The sequence below is a fragment of the Arachis hypogaea genome, chromosome 5 (assembly GCF_003086295.3).
Source record: "Arachis hypogaea cultivar Tifrunner chromosome 5, arahy.Tifrunner.gnm2.J5K5, whole genome shotgun sequence".
Taxonomy (NCBI): domain Eukaryota; kingdom Viridiplantae; phylum Streptophyta; class Magnoliopsida; order Fabales; family Fabaceae; genus Arachis; species Arachis hypogaea.
The window spans coordinates 105,719,538-105,742,252 of record NC_092040.1 but is presented as its reverse complement, the minus strand read 5'-3'; the positions used below and the strand labels follow the sequence as shown (position 1 = coordinate 105,742,252).

Genomic DNA, 22,715 nt, shown 5'->3' with positions numbered 1-22,715 from the left:
GTTCTTCTTTATTATTATTTTTTCTAAAAAAATTGTGTTTTGTAATAAAATTTCTTTAAAATATTACATAGACTTGCTTTGGAAGATAGAATCTCCATTGTTCCAGTGATTAAATATTCAAAATGTCCCACGATATAATGACTATTAGAGTTGCTTATCAATTTAGGTTTGGGTGTTAAAACTTCTCACCTAACATTTCGTTTATAGAAAAATTCTAGAGATATTAATACATTTTTAGACTTTTTCTTTTTCTTTCTATTTTTGTTTGTTTGTTTTTATTTAATTAGACCTTTCTTTGGCATAAAAAAGAAAACAAAAAAACAAAACTGTTATCTCATACTATCATATATTCAATAATATCAACTTCGTAGCTCAGGGCCGGGGGACTCGTAGTGGCCATTTGGAAACATTATATATATATAGCCTTTTAAAAATATTTCGATAGATTGTTTTAAAAATATAGAATAAAATATATTGTTGGATTATTAGATTAAAAAAGTTAGGCTAAAAAAATTGAATTAATGATTAAACAGTAACAAAAGATAATAAATTTTGATAATTTTTAATATTTTTTTAATTTAATTATGATATGGCATAGACAGGGGACGTGTGGTTACACTAAAAATTAGATTAAAATAATTCGTAAATTGTGGTTATTTTTATTATATATTTATTTTTTGACGTTACATTTTATTTTATTTTCTTCCTATTACAACGTCAATAATTGAATAAGTTTTTTCAACGTAAAAATTATGAAAACAAGATTTTGAAACAGGAACGAAAATGATTGTCTAAGAAATTAGATGTTTGTTTGCTTTGAAAAGGAAATTATTGCAAAGTAATTTATTTCAGATATGATAATTGATAAACTTTACTTAATAAAAAATTGTCCGTAACAATTAAAAATGAGATATCAAATTTAAGATATGAGTATTAATAAACATGCATGTTATATTATTAGTATTTTAATAGATATTAATTTACATTTTTTATTTATAAAAATTCGTATAATATAAAATTAGTTAAGATGGTATAATTAATTTATACTTTCACAAACATTGATTATATATATATATATATATATATATATATATATATATATATATATATTAATATGGATATGTATGGCCGGACATCATTTGGGTCACCAGTCTTGGCGAGGTTAACCAACAACTCCACTATGATGAAAGTAGTCATAAATTCATTTTAATTGGCTTGGCTAAGCCAAGGATGTATCTCTTAGTGTTTGTTTGAGCGCTATTATTTCAATGAAAAAAGATTTTTTTTATTATTTTTTAGCGTACTTGGCAAATTTCTAGTAGTAAAAGTAAAAGTATTAGAAAAATAAAAAAACATCTTTTTTGAGAAGCTGTAATTTACATTTTTTTAAAAAGATTTTTTTTTCTTAAAAAAAAGATGTTTTTCATGTAATAAATAATCAAAAAAGTACTTTTATATTGTTATACCCGGCCAAACATAATTGATAAATAATTGATCTTTTAAAAAAAGATAACTCAAAAAAAGTCCTCAGCTTATTTTATATACAAATAAACTTCAATTCTATTCCATAAATAAAAAATACATTAATTATTTATACTAGTGAGAGAAAGAAAAACCTTTATAACTTGAATGATGTGGGACTAATACATAATACAAAATTCACTGTCCTAAATAATATAGAATTTATATTTTCTTATTACAATTAACTAATATAATTAACCTACTAAACTCTACTTGGTCCTGCGTTAATGTATTTTTTGAATATTTTATATTCAATCTATATTAGTTTATTAGCGAGTAAAATTTCGTACTAGTCCCTTAAACTTACACAATTACTTAATTTAGTTATTGAGATTCTAATTTTACTATTTGTAGTCTTCAGATTGACTTTCGAGCACTATAAGAGCAACTCCAATGGGCATACGTTGAGGCCCTGTTTCTGACAAAATAGGAACTGAGACTGTTGGAGCAAAATGGAGTGGGATCCTTGCACAAGGATTGATGGGACAAAGTCCCTCTGAACGGGGACTGAGAGCAACAAATAATAACTTGCCATTTGGCAAGTTATTATTTAAATAAATAATTATATAAAATTTTAATTAATTATATTAAATAATTATATTAAAATAAATAATTATATTAAATAATTAAATAATAATTAATTTAGTATAATTATAATAATTAATTATATTAAGTAATTATATTTGTATTTAATTAATGATTTATATTAATTATTTAAATAATAATTAAATTATAATTAATTTATTAATAATTATAATAATTAATTAGATTAAATAATTAATTTTTATTAATTAATAATTTATATTAATTATTTATATCAAAAATAATATTAAATATATGAATGATTGTGTATTATTGTTATATATGAATTTATTTAATATTAATATATTTTAATAGTGAATTGTTTTAAAATTTAAATATTTAAATTATATTATTAAAAAAATTAATTACATTAATTACAAGTATTTTAATTAATTAATTAAGTGGGACCACAACAGGGACTAAAGTTAGTTCCTCCTAATGGAGAAGAGAGAGATGCTTTGAGTTCCTATTTACTGTTTATGACGCAAAAGCTGATGTGGAGTTACTTTTTATGACAGGTGGGCCATAAACAGGAATTGGGATGAGTTCCCTACTGGAGATGGTCTAATGGTCTCTAGTCTTTTTTCAGTAATGACTCGGCTGTTGTAGTACTGATATGACAATTTGGTACCACGCTAAAGTGTGCCATGACTAGCTGATCTTATTGGTTCTAGTGATAATGTGGCAATCCGGTGCCATACTAAAGTGTGCAATGGCGCAGCTAACTACTTGATTGATCTTTGATTTCTTTCAGGGTGATAACTCAGCTGTTGCAATACTGATGTGACAATTTGGTACTATGCTAAAGTGTATAATGAGTAGTTAACCTGATCATATTGCATTTTAGACCTAATTTGATCCTTTCTCTTTTTTAAGTATAGTTGTGCATAAAACTAATTCTAATCTATGCAACACATTCCATAATTACATACAGAAAGTTAAGAATTTTTAACTGTTTTTTCATATTTCATTACAATTTATTATTGGTTTCTTTCCATATAATAAAGACATTATAAGAGGCACAGCAAAAAATGAATACATGAATACAATTTAATCATAAAAAGGAATGAAATTATTATTACATCTCTAGCTGCAATAATTATAGCAGTAATTTTTTCACTACTTGTTAGTACATATAGTTTTAATACAACAAAGGTTAATCTTCCAAAGTTGTTGATGATAAATGTAGAACAACAATTTCATTGCTAAAGGTGTAGGATTCTAATATGTACTTATCAATTATTCATGGCTAGTTACAAAACAAATGACAAAGCTTGCAGACCAAAATGCCCTTTTTCATCTTTAGTACACACGTGCTCTGAGCAAGTAAAAAAGAATTGCAATTGAGATAAGTAGTTATTCCAATATTTTCATACACCAGAATATAAGATAGTAACAAAATGATAAAGATTTACACAGAGAATGTAATCACAGGAAGGAAAGGATAGTTTTCTTACTTAGGTACTCAGATGTCAATATGATTGAAGTTCCCATCATTGACATACTAAATAATCTTGGACCAAACCCTCTATAAAAGCCTATCCAACCACCTTCGTTGATTAATTTTTTTGCGACTTGTTTTATAGAGCTTCCATATTCAGTGGCAGCAGCAACCATCCCCCATACCTTGAACTAACATAATCTTTTAAACGGTAGGAGCATTTTCATTCGATGGGTTATCATGGCCCAAGAATCTGCCATGCGACCATGTGCTAATTAATTGTTTAGTAATAGTGTTAGACATCAAAATATAACTGTATGCAAATGTACTAGAAGTTCATTACTCTATTACCTATGAAATTCACCGATCCTAAAAAGCTTGTAAAAATAAATTCCTTATAAGATAATTACAAAATTGGGTACCCGATTTGAGAGGCTCTTTCACTGTAAGAAATTAACAATATAATCATCGATTTAGTGATTAATTATGGTAGTTGCTAAAATTTTAGTCGCTAAATTTAAAATAGTGACCGAAATTAGTCGTTGATTATTATCGACAGATTTTCAATAAAGGCTACCAAACTCTCGCCAAACAATACCAGTCGCTAACAAAAGCTATATAGTGATCAAATTTTCTGTCACCAAATCGGTCACTAAAATAATCGATTACGAATTAGTAACCAATATTTCAATAGCTAATTAGCAACCAAGCGTTAGTAACCAAATTTTTTGTTGCTAATAACAATTAGGTTTTTTGGTGACTAAATCTGTCATTGATCCTAATTTTTTAATTATAATTTTTTTTACTAAATTTTGCATCTATTATTCTTAAATACTAGTTTTTATATAATTATAATTCAACAAAATATAAAAATCATCAAACTTAAATTTATAAAAGCATTGCTTTTAAAACTAATTACATCATTTCAATGTCTCTAATTACTAATTATATCATTTAAAATCTTTAATTAATAACTAAAATCATAACTACGATGAAAAAATTATTCTTTAGAGGTATGTTTATCAATTTTATCTTCTCTTATATTTGTTTTTCCATCGTATCGGAATTTTAAAATTAAGTTTTTTCATTATTTGTTAAAACAAACAGCTATTAAGTTCAATTTTTTTTATCTTTTTTAATGTAATTTTTAAGTTATTATTTTCCTCTTGTATTTTGTTAATTATTTTTTCATGCTCTGATTTTCGCAATCAATTAGATGACCTAAAAATTAGAGTCACAATAATTAGATTTTTTTTAACTATAGTAAATTCTATCCTAAATCTATAAGTTTCTTTTTTTTTAAGTCACAAATATTTCAGCAATTCCTACAAAATGAGAGTGATATATAATTGACCGAATTAAAATCTAGAAGTATATATTAGGACATAATGATGAATCTACCTAATATAAATAACCAGATAACCACTCACTTGAAAGTAATATTTATTTACTTATCCAATTAACTTAGCTATATTGAATCATATATAAAAAAAAGACATGGCACTCGCAATAAACTGTTTCTTTATTAAAAATTGTAAGTTTCAATAAGACAAATTGGAGGGATATTTTATTACAAGAGATAATAAAAAGAATAAGAATAATATAATATGGTGTATCCTTCCTTCCTAGCTTGTGTCCCACTCACTCATGTCGTTGCCTTTTATTGACAATCACATACATCATACATTACATACATGCACGTTTTCATTATTTTTATTCTCTCATGTCCCAACTACTACTTAACTATATTGCTCCCTTCACACAACAATCTATAAATACTTAAATTCAGCACATACACTACTCCTAGTTACATTTACTAGCTAGATCTTATCCTTCAATAACTATTATTTTAGTCTTAGCTAAGCAACAGAACGAACTAGGAAATTTATCTACTTAATATACTAAAATCAATTTTCTCTTAATTAATAAAAGTGAGATGTCATTTTTTTACGAATTTATATTTTCTTTAAAATAAATATACTATTTTCTCTTTTAAATTTGTCTAATAAAAAAAATCTTTATTATAATTATATTATAATTAACATTAATAAATAATACATAATTATATTAATTTAAAAATATCTTTATTATAATTATATAAAATTAATATTTAATATATTATTAAATTATTTATCAATTATTGATTGAAAATATTTTTAATAATAATAATAATAATAATAATAATAATAATAATAATAATAATAATAATAATAAATATGATGATATGATAATGGTAATGGTTATTCTAATTATGATAAAAGTCTTTAATTCTAATCATGATATGATAAAATCTGATGATATTAGCAAAACAAATATATAATATATAAGGTAAATAATAAAAAAATTAATTTAATAATAACCAATTTATATCTCCCTTCTAAATTTATTTTAAAAAAATATTTTTATTATAATTATATTATAATAATATAATTATTATTTAATGAATAATCCATAATTATACTAATTTAGAAAAATATCTTTATTATAATTATATAAAATTAATATCTAATGCATTATTAAACTAATTATCAATCAAAAATATTTTTAATCATTTTAATTATATTAATTTTAATTATATTAATATAATTTTAATTATTATTCATTATACAATAATTTTATTAGTGGCAAGTTGTTATCTTAATAGTGACCTATATATAATAATAATAATAATAATACTACGAAGTTGGCCAGGGTTATTGTGATCATGATAGAAAACAATAATTCTAATCATGATATGATAAAATCATATAAATTTAACAAAATCGATATATGATGTATAACTAAACGTAAAATAATAAAAAATTATTTTAATAATAACTAATTTACATATTATTTTTATTTTACTAAAACTTATATATAATATTTTTTTGTGGTACATAAATTTAAATCTGAATCAACTCATAATTTTAAATTTATTATTTTGTTTTACTTCTTCATTGAATAAGAATGCATTTTTCGTTTTTCATCGAAGTTGATCATTTTAAGGTACAATTTATTATTTTTTATAATATTTTTCATATACTCATTCTATTATATTATTCTTTTGATAATTTATTAATTGTTCTTACTCCAAGTTATTTTTTCGTCTAATGTTCTAGTGTGATTGTCTTTTGTCGCAATCGTTTATAATGCATCACATCCATGAAATACCTTATCGAGTTGTATTCACTGATTCAGATTCTAACTACATGGATATAAGCGTCCAAAAAAGGAACAGTAAACTCTATTTTACCGAAGGATGGTTGGATCTACTGATATATTATTATGACCAACCTAATAGAATGTGGGTAAAGTTAGTTTTCTTGGAAGGAGCTCGATTTTTTATTGAGGAATTGTTTCTGCGGAGCTTTGTAGGCCAAGTTCAAGTTCCATTCCCTCCATGCTTTTTACGTCTGCCCAAAAATTTTCGAAGTGGAGCACATAATGAGATTGAATTCCCTCAGTTTAAGTTCAGTTTTGGTAAATTCATGACAAACTCGGAGATGCAATTTCAACGATTGGTAATATATTTAAAATTTTCTTATTTTAAGCTTTTTGTTAATAAGATAATTTTATAACATATTTTTATTTTTTTCAGAAATTACCAGTCTTCTTTTGCATTAATACAATGCCATTGAGGGGAACAAGGGTCAGTTTAGTTTTTCGGTGTGACGATTTTATACCTTGCCGCATTACATGAATAGTGGATGATGAAAATTATTTAACAAGGGAATGGTCTAAATTTGCACGAATTCTAAGCGTTCAAACTTACGAAGTTGTTTCAGTTGGTTGTCGTTACGAGAATGACTTTAATCTATATGTGTCTAAAGACTATAATAGATTAAATATTATTTAAGTAATTTAGTTTTAATATTAGTATTTGATTAAATTAGTTTTAGAGAAATTTAAGTTGTTGTCTCAATTTATATATTACGACTATTTTTTTTGGATATGTTATTTTTAAATGTTTTAATATAAATTTTTTTTGATATTTAAGTTTATTTTCTTCTTTGAATATATGTGTCACCTTTTTTTCTCTATTTGTATTTCAATTTAGTAACGCAATTATTAATAATAAAAGTGTACTTCAAACAAAAAAGAAAAAGAAAACTTAAAATATCACAATTTAAAGTAAAAAGATAAAGCATGTGAAAGAAAATAAATTAAAACAAAAAATTAAAATTGCTCTATTAAAAAAAATTATATACAATTTACGTATAAATGGGATTGAAATTGAAGATTATATATGGATATAAAACATAAAAAATTATTGTACGATTGTAAAATAATATATATATATATATATAAGAAAATAATTATAACAAAAAATAGTTAATATATGTGATTTAAGTATTTTTATGTATAATTAATATATATGTATGTATAAATAAGAAAATATTTATAATTATTTAACAAAATTAATAAAAATGTATACTACATAAATAAAAAAACTATCATAATTTATGAAGACTACACGTGAATTTTTTTTTCTTTCCAAATAAATTTATTCTAATTATATTACAATTAGCTCATAAATAATGCATAATTATATTATTTTAAAAAAATATTTTTATTATAATTATATTAAATTAATATTCAATACATTATTAAACTAATTATCAATCATTAATATTATTTTTATTCATTCTAATTATATTAATTGATATAGTTTTAATATTCATTCATGTGCAATAATTTTATTAGTAGATAGTTGTATCCATAATAATTAGTTGTATTCACAATTTTAATAATAAATAATTGTATCCACAATAATTCATGCTCTAATTCTTATTCATTCTATAGTTTTTTTTTCTACTTTAATTAGTGGATAATAATAATAATAATAATAATAATAATAATAATAATAATAATAATAATAATAATAATAATAATAATAATAATATTGTATAGATACAAGATTAATTAGTTAACAAATGAAAGAAAAATTTATTGCACGATTGTAGAATAAATATATATATATATATATATATATATATATATATATATAAAGAAAATAATTAACAAAAAATAGTTAATATATATGATTTAAATATTTTTATGTATAATTAATATATATATATATATATATATAAAAGTAAATATTTAGAATTATTTAACAAAATTAATAAAAATGTCTACATAAATAAAGAAACTGCTGTAATTTATGAAAATTATACATGAACTCTTTTTTTTTTAAATGAATGTATTCTAATTATATTACAATTAGCTCATGAATAATGCATGATTATATTATTTTAAGAAAATGTCTTCCTTATAATTATATCAAATTAATATTCAATGCATTATTAAACTAATTATCAATTATCAATTTTTTTATTCATTCTAATTATATTAATTAATATAGTTCTAATTCTCATTCATATGCAATAATTTTATTAATAGATAATTGTATCCGCAATAATTAATTGTATGATTTGTATCCACAATTTTATCAACAAATAGTTGTATCCACAATAATTCGTGTTCTAATTTATCATTCATTCTAATAATAGTCCATAAATTAAGAGGGTTCTTTTTCTTTGCTTTAATCGTGGATGATGATGATGATGATGATGATGATGATGATGATGATGATGATGATGATGATGATGATGATGATGATGATGATGATGATGATGATGATGATGATGATGATGATGATGATGATGATGATGATGATGATGTATGGATACAAGATTAATTAATTAATAAATTAAATTTTAATTATTATATTTTATTTTTTACTCATATTTTTATTCATTAATTATTTTATTTTTTATATTTATAGTAAATATTGAATATAAAAAAGAAAAAAATAATATTGTTTGTTATCTATTTTATTTATTTACAATTATAATTAAATTTGATATAATTATAACAAGTATCTATAATTAATAGTAACATGATACTATAATATTAAGTTATATAATATAATAAAAAAGAACGTAGCAATTTATATTTGCTTTATATATATTTATATATCTCCTCTTTTAGGTCTTTTATAAAAATATTGGCATATAATTAATGTAGATAACATATATACTGAGCAAGTATCTCCATTAAAATAATCATAAAGGTTAATAAAAAATACTGACATAATTTTTATCTAATTGTAGCAAGTATTTTTATTAAAAGTATTGGCTAATTATTACCGTGTACAATTAGTGTGTGTGTATATATATAAGGAGTAATAATGAATTATTACAATTATTTATCATCTAGAAAATTTGTATCTCAGACATAGTTCTTTTTCTACTTATTATTTTTCATACTTAATGGCTACTAGCTACGATTCTATCAATACTATTACCTATGGTAGATTATGTAATGAAAAAATTTGGAAAATAAAAGCAAGAATTATAAGGTTATAGAAATTCCATTTAAATTTGACAAGAGTAAGATAGCTTACCTAGAAATGGTTCGCATGGATGATAAGGTAAGTTGATTATTTTTCATGATTTTTTTCAAGTGATGCTAGGTCCAATTTATAAATATTTTTTGTTCATATTTTAAGTTTATTTGATAAGTAAACCTTTGCACGAATCAAAGACAGTGCAATTTAATAGAGTTATAAGTGTTAATAACCTTTATATTTAATTTGATTTACAGTGTGATGATGAAATTCATTATTTAATCAAGAATTAATTGGCAAAGATGTTTGAGAATGATCTGATCGAAGAGAAGGTTTATGTCATTTCAAATTTTCTGATTGAGGAATCAAGCGAAATTTATCTTCTGATGACTGCACAGTGTGTAAAATAACTTTTAAGAAGAAGTTACGTATAGTAAATATGGTGAATGATCGTAAAAATTCCTAACAACAATTTTAATTTTCTTGCTCATGCTGATATATTGAGACAAATAAAATAAAAATTTAACTTATTTGGTACGAAATTAATTTGTATTATTATTATGTTATTCATTTATTTGTCCTTAATTTCATGCTTTTAATTCGGTTTTCTTTTTTAATTAGATGTTATTAGACTCTTGATCGGAAAAAGAGAACTTATATCATGGTCAAAAGCAGAGAAAATGAACATTACATTGTGGTTGATCTTCATGATTTGCAGTATGTAAAATTTTAAAATTTCACAATTAGAATTTATTTTGTAACAATTATCTATTCATATGCAAAATCTTTTATTTTTTATTGTATATTACTATTATTTATTTCTCTTAATTTTCGCTTTAATTTCACACATAGTCAATTGTATGTTGCATTATCAAGAGTAACAAATAAAGATGGTCTGCTAATGCTGTTGTAAGATCATAGATACTTGAAAGATAACTGCACGATAAATGTGGTATATAGAGAAATTTTTGAGAGCTTATAATGAAAAGGTAATAATGAAATATCTTAATTAAATTTATTAATTTATTAAAACTTTTTACTATCAATTAAAAATATTGGTAAATTCTAGGTGCTAATGGATAATGCATTCTTATTGTACATTAATAACTTGAGAATATTAAAATTATCATAAAAATCCGTATTATTTTATTCTTCTGATAAACAATTTTATAATTACATTAATCATATAATTTTGTATACTAATATTGATATAGTGTTGTTTCATGAATATATTTTGCAGGCATAAAAGGATAGTGTTGAGTTGTTATTCAGTGGGTTTAAATTATTTATTATTTATTAGAGAACTTTCTGTATTAAAATTCTCTAATAATTTGTAGTTCATTTTGAACTGATTTTGATATATTCTTACTTCACAGTAAACTAACATAAAAAAATTTGTTGGTGGATTTAAGTATTATTAGATTATTTATGATCACATTGAATATATATGTCTGATTTATTGAAGAAAGTAGATTACTAAAATCGATTTTAGATTTAATATAGTTAACACTAGATTAAGAAAAAACAAACAATGCATAACATGTTATTTTTTTTATTAATCAAATTATTATAATTCAAATTAATTTTAACAAAATAACTTAAAATTATAATTTCAATCTTATCATGTACATGGCACGGATTATTACACTTGTTTAATTGTAAATAATAGATAGATTGACGGTTGAATTAATGTCGGTTCAGAATTTCACAAAAGAATGATATTAATAATATAGTTCTAAACTAACAATTAATTTTTTATCAAAGTTTAATTTTGTTTATCACGAATGGAAATAAAAATATCGAAAGTATTAGATCTCGAGTCGTCTCTCAAAAAAATTGCAATGAGATATACGTGTCAGCGGTTATGAAAATCAGGAGTTTAAAGATGATATATAAATATACGAAAAATTAAATGACAAGAAAGCAAAGCTAACAAATACTAAATTGATCCCCTACGTTTAGGCATAATCGTATTTTGGTCCTTAAGGTTTAAAGTATCTTATTCGAATCCAAAAAACTTTCATTTAGTTTCAATGTAGTCCCACCATAAAGTCAAAGTTAAATAAATAACAGAATGTCCTACATGACAGCAGTACAAGAACAAGGTCGACAATTTAGAGAACAAGTACAAGCTCCAGAAACACAAAATTAACCGTGAATACTTTAATACATTTATTCATCATTCTCCGATCCCTACAATTTAAATGAAATATTTTCTATAGAACTAAGAAGAATGATAAATAAATGTATTGATGCATCCATTTTAATTTTGTACCTTTGGAGCTTGTATTTGTTCTCTAGATTATCGACCTTATTCTTGCACTGCTGCCACGTAGAACATTCCATTAATTATTTAACTTTGACCTTAGTATGAGACTACATTGAAGCTAAATGAATTTTTTTTGGATTCAAATAGGATACTTTAAACCTTAAGGATCAAAACATGATTACGCTTAAATGTAAGAGTTCAATTTAATACTTTATCCTTTATTTTATTAAACATAAATGTTACAAATTTTTAAAAAATTGTTTTTCAAGTTAGTGTTGATGAGCTATTTTCTAGAAGTAAAAATTTACAAAACCAAACTAAAGTCTAGGAAATTCAAATAGGTTTGGTCACAAGGTATTTCTCTTCCAAAAATAAACTAGGTTTAATTACCCTTGATCCTTGTAGTTTTATTAATTTTTTAATTTGATCCTTATAGTAAAACTTTTTCTTTTAACAAAAGAAAGGAGATTGCAAATGTAATTCACTATATAATCTCTAATTAATTTAACTTGCAAAATATATGGCATTACATCTATGTCCTTGTTTATTCTGGTTACCGTACATGATACTATCTGATTTATTATCCTTAATTCTTCAAATTATTATTTCACTTCTTAACAATTGTTAATTTTGTTATCATTAGACTACTCCAATCTAAAATGTATGATAAAAATTAATAAGTTATAAATACTTTTTTAATCTATTATTGTACCGATATGAAGAAATTGAATGGTCACATGTTAACATTCTTAATTTCTAAAAAAAAAAACATAATAAATTATTAGTCAACTTATTAACAATTACTAACTTACTATTAAAAGATAATAATTTTTTAGCCACAACAACTAAAATAATAAACTCCTACAAAAATTAAATAGCTATCATGGTTACAAAATTTGCACAAATAACTCAACAAAAAACAAATTACGATCATGAATTCATTTACTAAATCCTTATAAAACAGATAATTCTAACTTCTAAAATTAATTATTAATCCTTAAAATTATTCATAACTAACTACTAATAATAATAATAACTAATACATAAATTTCTAATTAAAATTCTCTACAATATTACAACATCTTAAATAATATTTAATATTAATTAGTCATTTACTATTATTTAAACATATTTTTCTCAATTATAAAAAATAATAATAATCAGTCTATGCCTAAATTCATTTTCTAACAACATTAATAACAATTAACTTGCTAGCAATGAAAATTATAATTAAAAAAATTAAAATATTCTCAAAATAAAACTAACGTGCTTTAAAAATATTACTACTACTTATTCAGTACTAACAATTTCTCATAATAATAATAACATTTAGCTTCATTTATAATAATTATAGTTAATAATTTTAAAAGGATTTTAAAAAAATTAACCCTGTTTTCAATAATAATTATGTTACGGCCTGGCCCAAACTGATAACGGGCCGACCCGACACGTAGACCATCCGACCCGAACGGTTGGGTGCGAGCTGGCTTAGCCACCGACCCGGACACGCGTCCTTGGTAGCTCACTACTACAGCTGTGAGGAAGCTTCGAGGAAGGTGGGCCTGCACTCGCGGGGACCACTTCTGACACGGTATATATGAGGAGGGTCCTACTCTGCCCCCAAGGTACGACACATACCACTTTATCCCTTTCTCGCCTGTACACTCAACTGACTGGGACGTCGGAGTGTCTTTGCAGGTGACACCCCCCTCCGCGTCAAGAGCTCGGGACGTCGGCTACCCAAACTCCACCCTCACGACTCAGTTCCAGGCTACACCCCACCCATTCATCCGAGGATCCTTCCGAACCGTCCGGTACCCAAGATACCGAACATTGGCGCCCTCTGTGGGGACGCCTAGATGGAGATCGTGCAAGGTCCAGGGGACCAGGGCCGCGCGGCGGGCCTCGAGGGGGCAGCTTCCGTTGCCTCTCCCTGCGAGCGGATGAGAAAGAAGCCCCTTCGGGGGAACTGGTAGCGACAGCGCTAGGATAATGCAGGAACTGCGCCATAGGGTGCAGAACCTGGAGTGCCAATTAGCATATCAGGAGCATCATCAGCAAACTTCCGATCCCGACTATTCCTAGTTGCCCGAGAGTCGGGGAAGAACCTCCCACCGAAGCAGTCGCTCCCGGCGTGCTCCTGCCTCGAGATCAGAATCGGAAAGTAGCCGGAAAGAACGGAAACACCCAAGGAGACGAAATGACACAATCATCTATGCCCGAGGTAAGGGGGTGCGCACCGCTAGGCGAGATCGCGAAAGCGGCGAGGAGAGATCCAGGGAAACACGGTGACCCGTGATCATGGGCGCCACCCCATTCCATCGTTCCATCCTCGAGGTCCGGTTGCCAAAGCACTTTGACAAACCAACGGATATGAGCTATGACGGAACCCAAGACCCGCAGGAGCACCTCATGGCTTTTGAGGCCAGAAAGAATCTAGAGGGAGTGGGAGACGAAGTAAGGTGCCGCATCTTCCCAGTCACCCTAGCAGGGCTTGTGATACGGTGGTTCAATAGCCTCCCGCAGGGCTTCGTGGCCGGCTTCTCGGATATTAGCCGTGCTTTCTTAGCACAATTCACCACCAGAATCGCGAAGGCAAAATACCCGATCAATATGCTCGGCGTCACTCAGAAAACCGGTGAGCCGACCAGAAAGTACCTAGATCGTTTCAACGACAAATGCCTGGAGATCGAGGGGTTAACCGATTCGGTGGCTAGTCTTTGTCTGACGAACGGACTCCTTAACGAGGACTTCAGAAAGTACCTCACTACAAAACCGGTCTGGACGATGCAAGAAATCCAAACTGTAGCCCGCGAATATATTAACGATGAGGAAGTTAGTCAAGTTGTGGCTGCCAACAAGCGGCAGCCCTCTTACACTCAACCCAGGTAGCACGGTAATGGAGAAAGACAGAAGGAGCACGCCAAAGACGGCGGTCCGAGCAAGGCACCCAGACCGTTTTCCCGTGTCAGAAAATTCACCAATTACACTCCCCTCACCCTCCCCGTCATAGAAGTTTACCAGCAGATAGCTGAGAAGGGAATCTTGTCAAAGCCCCGTCCTCTGAAGGACCGAACCGGGGAGAACAAGAGTCTCTACTGTGATTACCATAAGGGCTATGGACACAAGACACATGACTATTTCGACCTGAAGGACGCACTAGAACAAGAGATCAGGGACGGAAAACTGGCCGAATTCTCCCACCTTATCAGGGAGCTGAGGAGACGAAATCGTGACCACGATGGGGAATTCAAGACCCAAACGGTAAAGCGACGACAAGAGCCAAGGGACGACGATCACGGCCTTACCGTAATGAACGTAGTAACCGTGAGAAACACAGCTCCAAGGTCGAGATCAGCGCACAGGAAAGACGCCAAAGTCCTGGCGGTCTCCTCCTCATCTTCGCGAGGCTCCAAAAGGCTCCCATCCATCTCTTTCGGCCTGTAAGACCAATGGTTCGACGAGGTTCTGGAAAGCCCCTCCATGGTCATCACGGCCAGGGTCGGAACCGGTCTCGTCAAACGAATCCTTATAGATACGAGAGCAGACTCGAACATTATATTCCGCAACGTGTTCAATGCACTAGGGTTACGGGATGCCGACCTAACGATTCACCAGCACGGTGTCGTAGGGCTAGGCGATCACTTCATCAAGCCAGACGGGATAATCTCCCTGACGGTCTTCGTGGGACAAGGATAGGGGCAAAGATCTATAATGGCTAAGTTCGTAGTTCTGTGGGACTCCACAGCCTACAACATCATCCTAGGGAGGAAGACCATTAACGATGTTGGGGCAGTGATCAGTACAAAGCTGCTGGTGATGAAGTTTGTCACTGATGATGGATCTATGGGATCCATAAAAGGAGAATTGGAAACGGCAGTCGCTTGCGACAACACCAGCCTCTCCTTGAGGAAAAAATCCAAAGAAGCATCGGGGGTGTTCCTCGCCGACTTGGATGCTAGGGTCGACGACAAGCCCAGACCTGAACCAGAGGGGGACCTGGGAAAGTTTAGGGTCGGGGACACGGAGGAAAAGTTCACGTTCGTAAACAGAAACCTTCCACATGAACTGAAAGAGCCTTTGGTAGAAATGATCAGGGCCATTGGCAATTTGTTCGCCTGGACGCCAGCCGACATGCCAGGGATAGACCCTCATCTCATGTCACACCGCCTAGCCGTCAAGCCAGAAGCACGACCAGTGGCTCAGAGGAGAAGGAAGATGTCTCAGAAAAGAGCAGAGGAGGTGGCCAGGCAAACGGCCAGCCTCTTAGAAGTAGGTTTTATCCGAGAACTAGACTACTCGACCTAGCTGTCGAATGTAGTTCTGGTAAAAAAGCACAATGGGAGATGGAGGATGTGTGTGGACTACTCCGATCTTAACAAAGCATGTCCCAAGGACTGATACCCCCTTCCCAACATTGACGCGCTTGTAGATGCGGCGGCAGCGTACCAGTACCTGAGCTTTATGGATGCCTACTCTGCCTACAATCAGAAACCGATGCACCGGTCAGACGAGGATAAAACAGCGATCATAACACCGAAAGGAATCTATTGCTACAAGGCGATGCCGTTTGGCTTGAAAAACGTGGGGACCATGTACTAGAGATTGATGAACAAGATATTCAGCGATCTCATAGGCAAGACGGTGGAAGTCTATGTAGACGACATCCTGGCGAAGACCACCCGGCCTGATGATCTCCTGAGCGACTTGGGGAACGTGTTCGCGTCCCTCCGACAATACGACATGAGGCTCAACCCGCTCAAGTGCGCCTTTGCCATGGAGGCCGAAAAATTCCTAGGATTTATGATAACCCAAAGGGAGGTGGAAGCCAACACCGAAAAGTGCCAAGCGATACTCTAAATGAAGAGCCTGGGCTCTGTCAAAGACGTCCAGAGGCTGGCAGGAAGGCTCATCGCACTGTCCCGCTTCCTCGGAGTGTCGGCAGCCAAAGCCCTACCCTTTTTCAATCTGATGAGAAAAGGGATAGCATTCGAATGGACCCCTGCATGCGAGGAGGCGTTCAATCACTTCAAAGAGATCCTGGCAGCACCCCCCGTACTCGGGAAGCCCAAGGTTGGAGAACCACTCTACCTGTACTTGGCCATAACGGAGGAGGCGCTTGCGGCAGTCTTGGTGCGGGAAGAAGGAAAGGCTCAACAGCTAATCTACTTTGTGAGTAGAGCGCTACAAGGAGCAGAACCGCGGTATAGCAAACTGGAGAAGCTAGCACTGGAACTCTTGACCTCTTCCCGTAGACTAAGGCAGTACTTCCAAGGCCACCAGATCATCGTGAGGACAGACCAGGGAATCCGTCAAGTACTCTAAAAACCTGATTTAGCGGGAAGAATGATGACTTGGGCCATTGAGCTCTCCCATTACGACTTGCGCTATGAGCCCCGGCATGCGATTAAGGCACAAGCAATGGCCGACTTCTTGGTAAAAGTAACGGGGGACCCATACGAGGAAACTGGCATACGGTGGAGGCTCCATGTAGACGAAGCCTCCAACCAAAAGTCCGGAGGAGCCGACATCATCTTGGAAAGCCCTGCCGGGGTCATATACGAGCAATCGATCAAGTTTGAGTTTTCGGTATCAAACAACCAAGCGGAGTACGAAGCCCTCTTGGGAGGCCTGAGCCTAGCTCAGGAAGTCGGGGCGACGAGACTAGAGGTGTGCAGCGACTCACAGGTCATCACCTCGCAAGTAAATGGAAGCTACCAAGCTAGAGACTCGCTGTTGCAAAAGTACTTGGAGAAGGTTAGAGAATTAAGCAAGCAGTTCGAGGAGGTCACGATCCAACATGTCCCAAGGGAAAGGAACACACGGGCAGACCTCCTATCTAAGCTAGCAAGCACGAGACCGAGAGTCGGCAACCGATCTCTCATCCAAGGCATGGTAAAGGAACCAGCAGTTGCCCTTCACTTGACAAAGTTAGGCCCCTCTTGGTTGGACCCTATCATCGATTTCCTGGAAAACGGCAAACTCCCTGACGACGAGAAGGCAGCTAAAGCGTTGAGAAGGGAGATAGCCAAATATGCGACCATACAGGGACAACTGTTTAAAAAGGGACTCAGCCAGCCCCTATTGAAGTGCCTACACCCCGAACAGGCGGATTACGTACTCAGAGAAGTCCACGAAGGGTACTGCGGCCACCATATCAGGGGCAAAGCCCTAGCAAGAAAGCTTATCCGAGCTGGATACTACTGGCCATCAATGATGGAAGATTCCAAAGAATTTGTGAAGAAATGCGTCAAGTGTCAGGAGAACGCCAAATTCCACAGAACACCCGCTTCCGAACTAAGTCTACTGACGTCCTCCCAACCCTTCGCACAATGGGGAATCGACCTCTTGGGACCTTTCTCGGTTGGTCCGAGGCAAGTCAAATACCTCATAGTGGCCATCGACTACTATACCAAATGGATAGAAGCCGAACCATTGGATAGCATATCATCCGCCAATTGCAGAAAGTTCATGTGGAGGCAGGTGATAACTCGATTCGACATTCTGGAAGTCATCATCTCAGACAATGGGACACAATTTACTGACAAGAAGTTCATAGAATTCCTCGCCGGCCTGGGTATAAAACAAAAATTCTCTTTGGTAAAACACCCCCAGACAAACGGGCAAGTTGAGTCCGCAAATAAGGTCATCTTGCTGGGCCTCAAGAAGCGGCTAAATAACAAAAAAGATGCATGGGCCGACGAACTCGCCTCGGTCCTCTGGTCTTACCGTACAACCGAGCAGTCTTCCACGGGAGAAACCCCCTTCCGCCTGACGTACGGGGTGGACGCTATGATTCCCGTGGAGATCGACGAGTCGAGTCCCCGGATACTTCTGAAGGGAGTAGAAGAAGCAGTAGAAAAAGGACCTGGTGGATGAGGCAAGGGAAATGGCCCATTTGACAGAAGTAGCACTGAAGCGAAGAATGACCCTGCGCTACAACACCAAAGTACTCAGGAGGGAATTTGGAAAAAATGACCCCGTCTTACGACGCAACGATATAGGGCTATTGACCCAAGGGGAAGGAAAACTAGCGGCAAAATGGGAAGGCCCCTATAGGGTCAAAAAAGTTCTCGGCAAAGGTGCCTACAAATTAGAAAAGCTCGACGGCAAGAAAATCCCAAGAACATGAAATGCAGGTAACTTGAGAAGATTTTATTCCTAGCTCAGGCGCGCCATCTAGGCGGCTTGACGAACTCAGTGATCTACTGTTATTAAACGCTTACCATGGCTATAGACCTGTTTAACTGCCGATTAATGTTTACTTAACAAATTTCTCCTTTTATTTTTTCCCAACTATGCATCCCGCGACAATACGTTCCTCATAACGAATGGTAAACGGGGTAACAATACAGCACCTCAGGACTGATCACCCCGGGAGCCAACCAAATTAAAGCCATAACAAACCGCCGCGATAATAGTAAAGCCACGACATGGCTTCGCCAAAGAAACCCACATAAGGGTAAACGATCAACGAGCGTACATCGACAAAACGGTAACGAAACAAGACAAAAGTGCAGCGAGATAAGCTGATAAAGACGATAATCGCGAGTCGACCAAGCGGCCAACAAAATATAAACACAACCTGTTTCACATGTTCTACAACAAAACCACAAATCCATAACAAAAGCATAAGATACAAGAGTTCACTTTCTGGGCATGTCGACAATCTTGCCATCCTTGATCGTTTTGAAAACCCCGATTGCCGACGTGTCAAAATCGGGAGCCACGATCTTCACCTGAGCCTTGAGAGCCTCCTCGGTCATGAAGATCGCGCTCTTTCCCTACTCTTTGACCTCCTTATGCCTCTTCTTCAGCCCCTCAACCTCAACTTGAGCGTCCTTAGCCGACGAGACGGCCACATCACGCTCCTTCTCCAAAGCCACCACCCGACCTTGCGCGGCACCGAGCTGGCTTTCCAAAGTCATTTTCCGCTCGATCAGACGGGATACGGAAGCATCAGCAGTCTTCAATTTTTCTTCGGCAGAAGCAGCTTTCTCCTCGGCAGTTTTAAGCTTCTCCTTCGCCTCAGACAGCTGCTCCTGTAGCGTTTTAACTTGAGTTTTGAACTTGTTGTTGGCAGTAACGGCAGATTCGAGCTTCCGGCGTAGCGACTACATATCCGACACTCGAGAAGCACAAAAAGACTATGGGCAAAATGGTCTTTGCGTGCGGGGTTTTAACCCATTATGAGCATTTAATTCTCTACGCGAGGAACGAGGCGATGAATGGTCGTCCCAGCAACGAACAGACACGCGCGCAAGAGGCACGTCCCCTCCACGGATGGCCAACCTGGCGACAATGCGTGAGTAAAGAGATAACACGCCACCAACAACCCACACGACTATTGCTGGCGCGTTGGGGGCACTGTTACGGCCTGGCCCAAACTGATAACGGGCCGACCCGACACGTAGACCACCTGACCCGAACGGTCGGGTGCGAGCTGGCTTAGCCATCGACCCAGACACGCGTCCTTGGCAGCTCACTACTACAGCTGTGAGGAAGCTTCGAGGAAGGCGGGCCTGCCCTCGCGGGGCCTACTTCTGACACGGTATATATGGGGAGGGTCTTACCCCTCCCCCAAGGTACGTCACATACCACTTTATTCTTTTCTCGCCTGTACACTCAACTAACTGGGGCGTCGGAGTGTCTTTGCAGGTGACACCCCCCTCCGCGTCAAGAGCTCGAGACGTCGGTTACCCAAACTCCACCCTCACGACCCGATTCCAGGCTACACGCCACCCATTCATCCGAGAATCCTTCCAAACCGTCCGATACCCGAGATACCGAACAAATTATAATAAAAATTGAGCCGTTGGCGCTTTTTAATTTGGTTATATTTAAATTAAATAATAATTATAATAAATAATATTAAAAAATTCCAAAAAAATACGTTCTTTATAAAAAAATTCCTATCATTCAGTTTACATTTTAAAATTCAACAACTAACAAAAATAATAATAATTAGTTTACTAACAATAATATTTATAATTAAAAATTAATAAAAAAATTCAAAAAAATCATATAAATACTGAAAAATACTAATAATCATTCTATTTATATTTTTAAATTGCATTTCTAACAACAATCATAAAAGTAAATTTTTAACAATAATAATTATAAATATAAAATATGTAAAAAATTAAAAAAAACTTAGAATGACTGAGATAATATATAATATGAAGCTCAGGTCTATCAACATTTTTAATTTTGTATTTCTTTGACATACTTTTATTTCTTCTACCATGCACAGCTGAGAGGAGAAACGAAGAAGAAGAATGGGGGATTAAGTTGATAGTGAAATCTGAGAAAGTAATTGTATGAGTAAAACCCCATAATGGTCCCTCAGATTGAGCCCGTGCACTAATGTTACCCCTGACTTTCGAAATGCTCTAATTGCACCCTTTAGATTGAACTCCGTGCGAAATCCTGGTCCCTCCACCCAATTCCGGCGTGACTCAGCAGTCGGAGCGCTGAGCTGGCTGCTTATTGTCCACGTAGGCAGCCTTAAACAGCTAGCTGATGTGGAGGATCATCAAACAATGTCCAAATTCCCTAAATTAGTCCCTGGTACCAATTATAAACCCTAAGTTGTTCTTTCCTCTTCCTATGTGAATTGGTTCGTCGTCCAACTCAAGCTCTTCTTCCCTCTTCCTCTTATTCTTCTTCTTCGTTCTCTCCCGCCATGAGTGACAGTCAAGCTTCTCATAGGTCGAATCACTCATCTGCGACTAGAATCTGGAGAGGGAACAATGTGCGTGCCCGGCATTCAGCAGTTCCAGAGTGGTGTGGTTGTGGGTGTAGGCCTGTCCTTCGGTGGTCAGGGACGGAGAGTCATCCTAATAAGCCGTTCTTCGGGTGTCCGAATTATAACGTGAGTGCAATTACTGGCTGAAATTTATAATGTTGGTTAGTTGAGGTAGTTGTTTGATAAGGTTGATGCATGTTTGCAGACTAGTGGAAAGAATTGGTGTGGGTTATTTGTCTGGGCAGATTCGGTATAAGATGAGGTGTCGCTGAAGTCTGATGAAGAAGATGAGCATGGTGGGATGAAGATGAACATTGCATGGAAGGTGGGCAAACTGAAAGCAGATTTGAGAAATGTAAAGCTGATAGTCCAAGTGCTTGGTTTAGGGGTATTTGTGTTAGTTGTGTTTTTGTTGATGTTACTGTTAAAGGTTTGATTAGGGTGAGAACTGAAACACAGAACCAGTGTAATCTAGTTTATGAACAATGTAAATGACATTAGTTTGTTTTTGTTCTTGTAAACATAATTGATATGGATAACCAACAGTAGTAAAAGCTTACATAAGGCACAATTCATAACTGAATGATAATTAAAATAGTTCATATAAAATTCTGCAATAATGCAGTCATGACAATAACAAGCCAAAAAACTCTGAGCATTGTTTCAGTTAGATTCCAGCAACTTAGTTAGTATTTAAAAGTTGCAGAGGTGTCTATAAATCACCATTTTCAAACAAAAGAGACTAAGATAATTGTTTCACAAAATATTACAATCTTTTATAATCTCAACCTAAACCTAGGATCATAATCACTTCTTTCTTGGC

The 22,715-nt window shown here is 33.1% G+C and overlaps 1 protein-coding gene across 1 annotated transcript; it reads left to right on the top strand.

Moving 5' to 3' along the window:
• The first annotated feature begins 14,445 nt into the window (after positions 1-14,445).
• Positions 14,446-15,591, top strand: LOC112803939 (uncharacterized). The gene is made up of 2 exons (XM_025847388.1): positions 14,446-15,032; positions 15,117-15,591. Exons 1-2 carry the CDS (start codon positions 14,446-14,448, stop codon positions 15,589-15,591), a joined length of 1,062 nt encoding a protein of 353 aa, XP_025703173.1.
• The last annotated feature ends 7,124 nt before the right edge of the window (positions 15,592-22,715 follow it).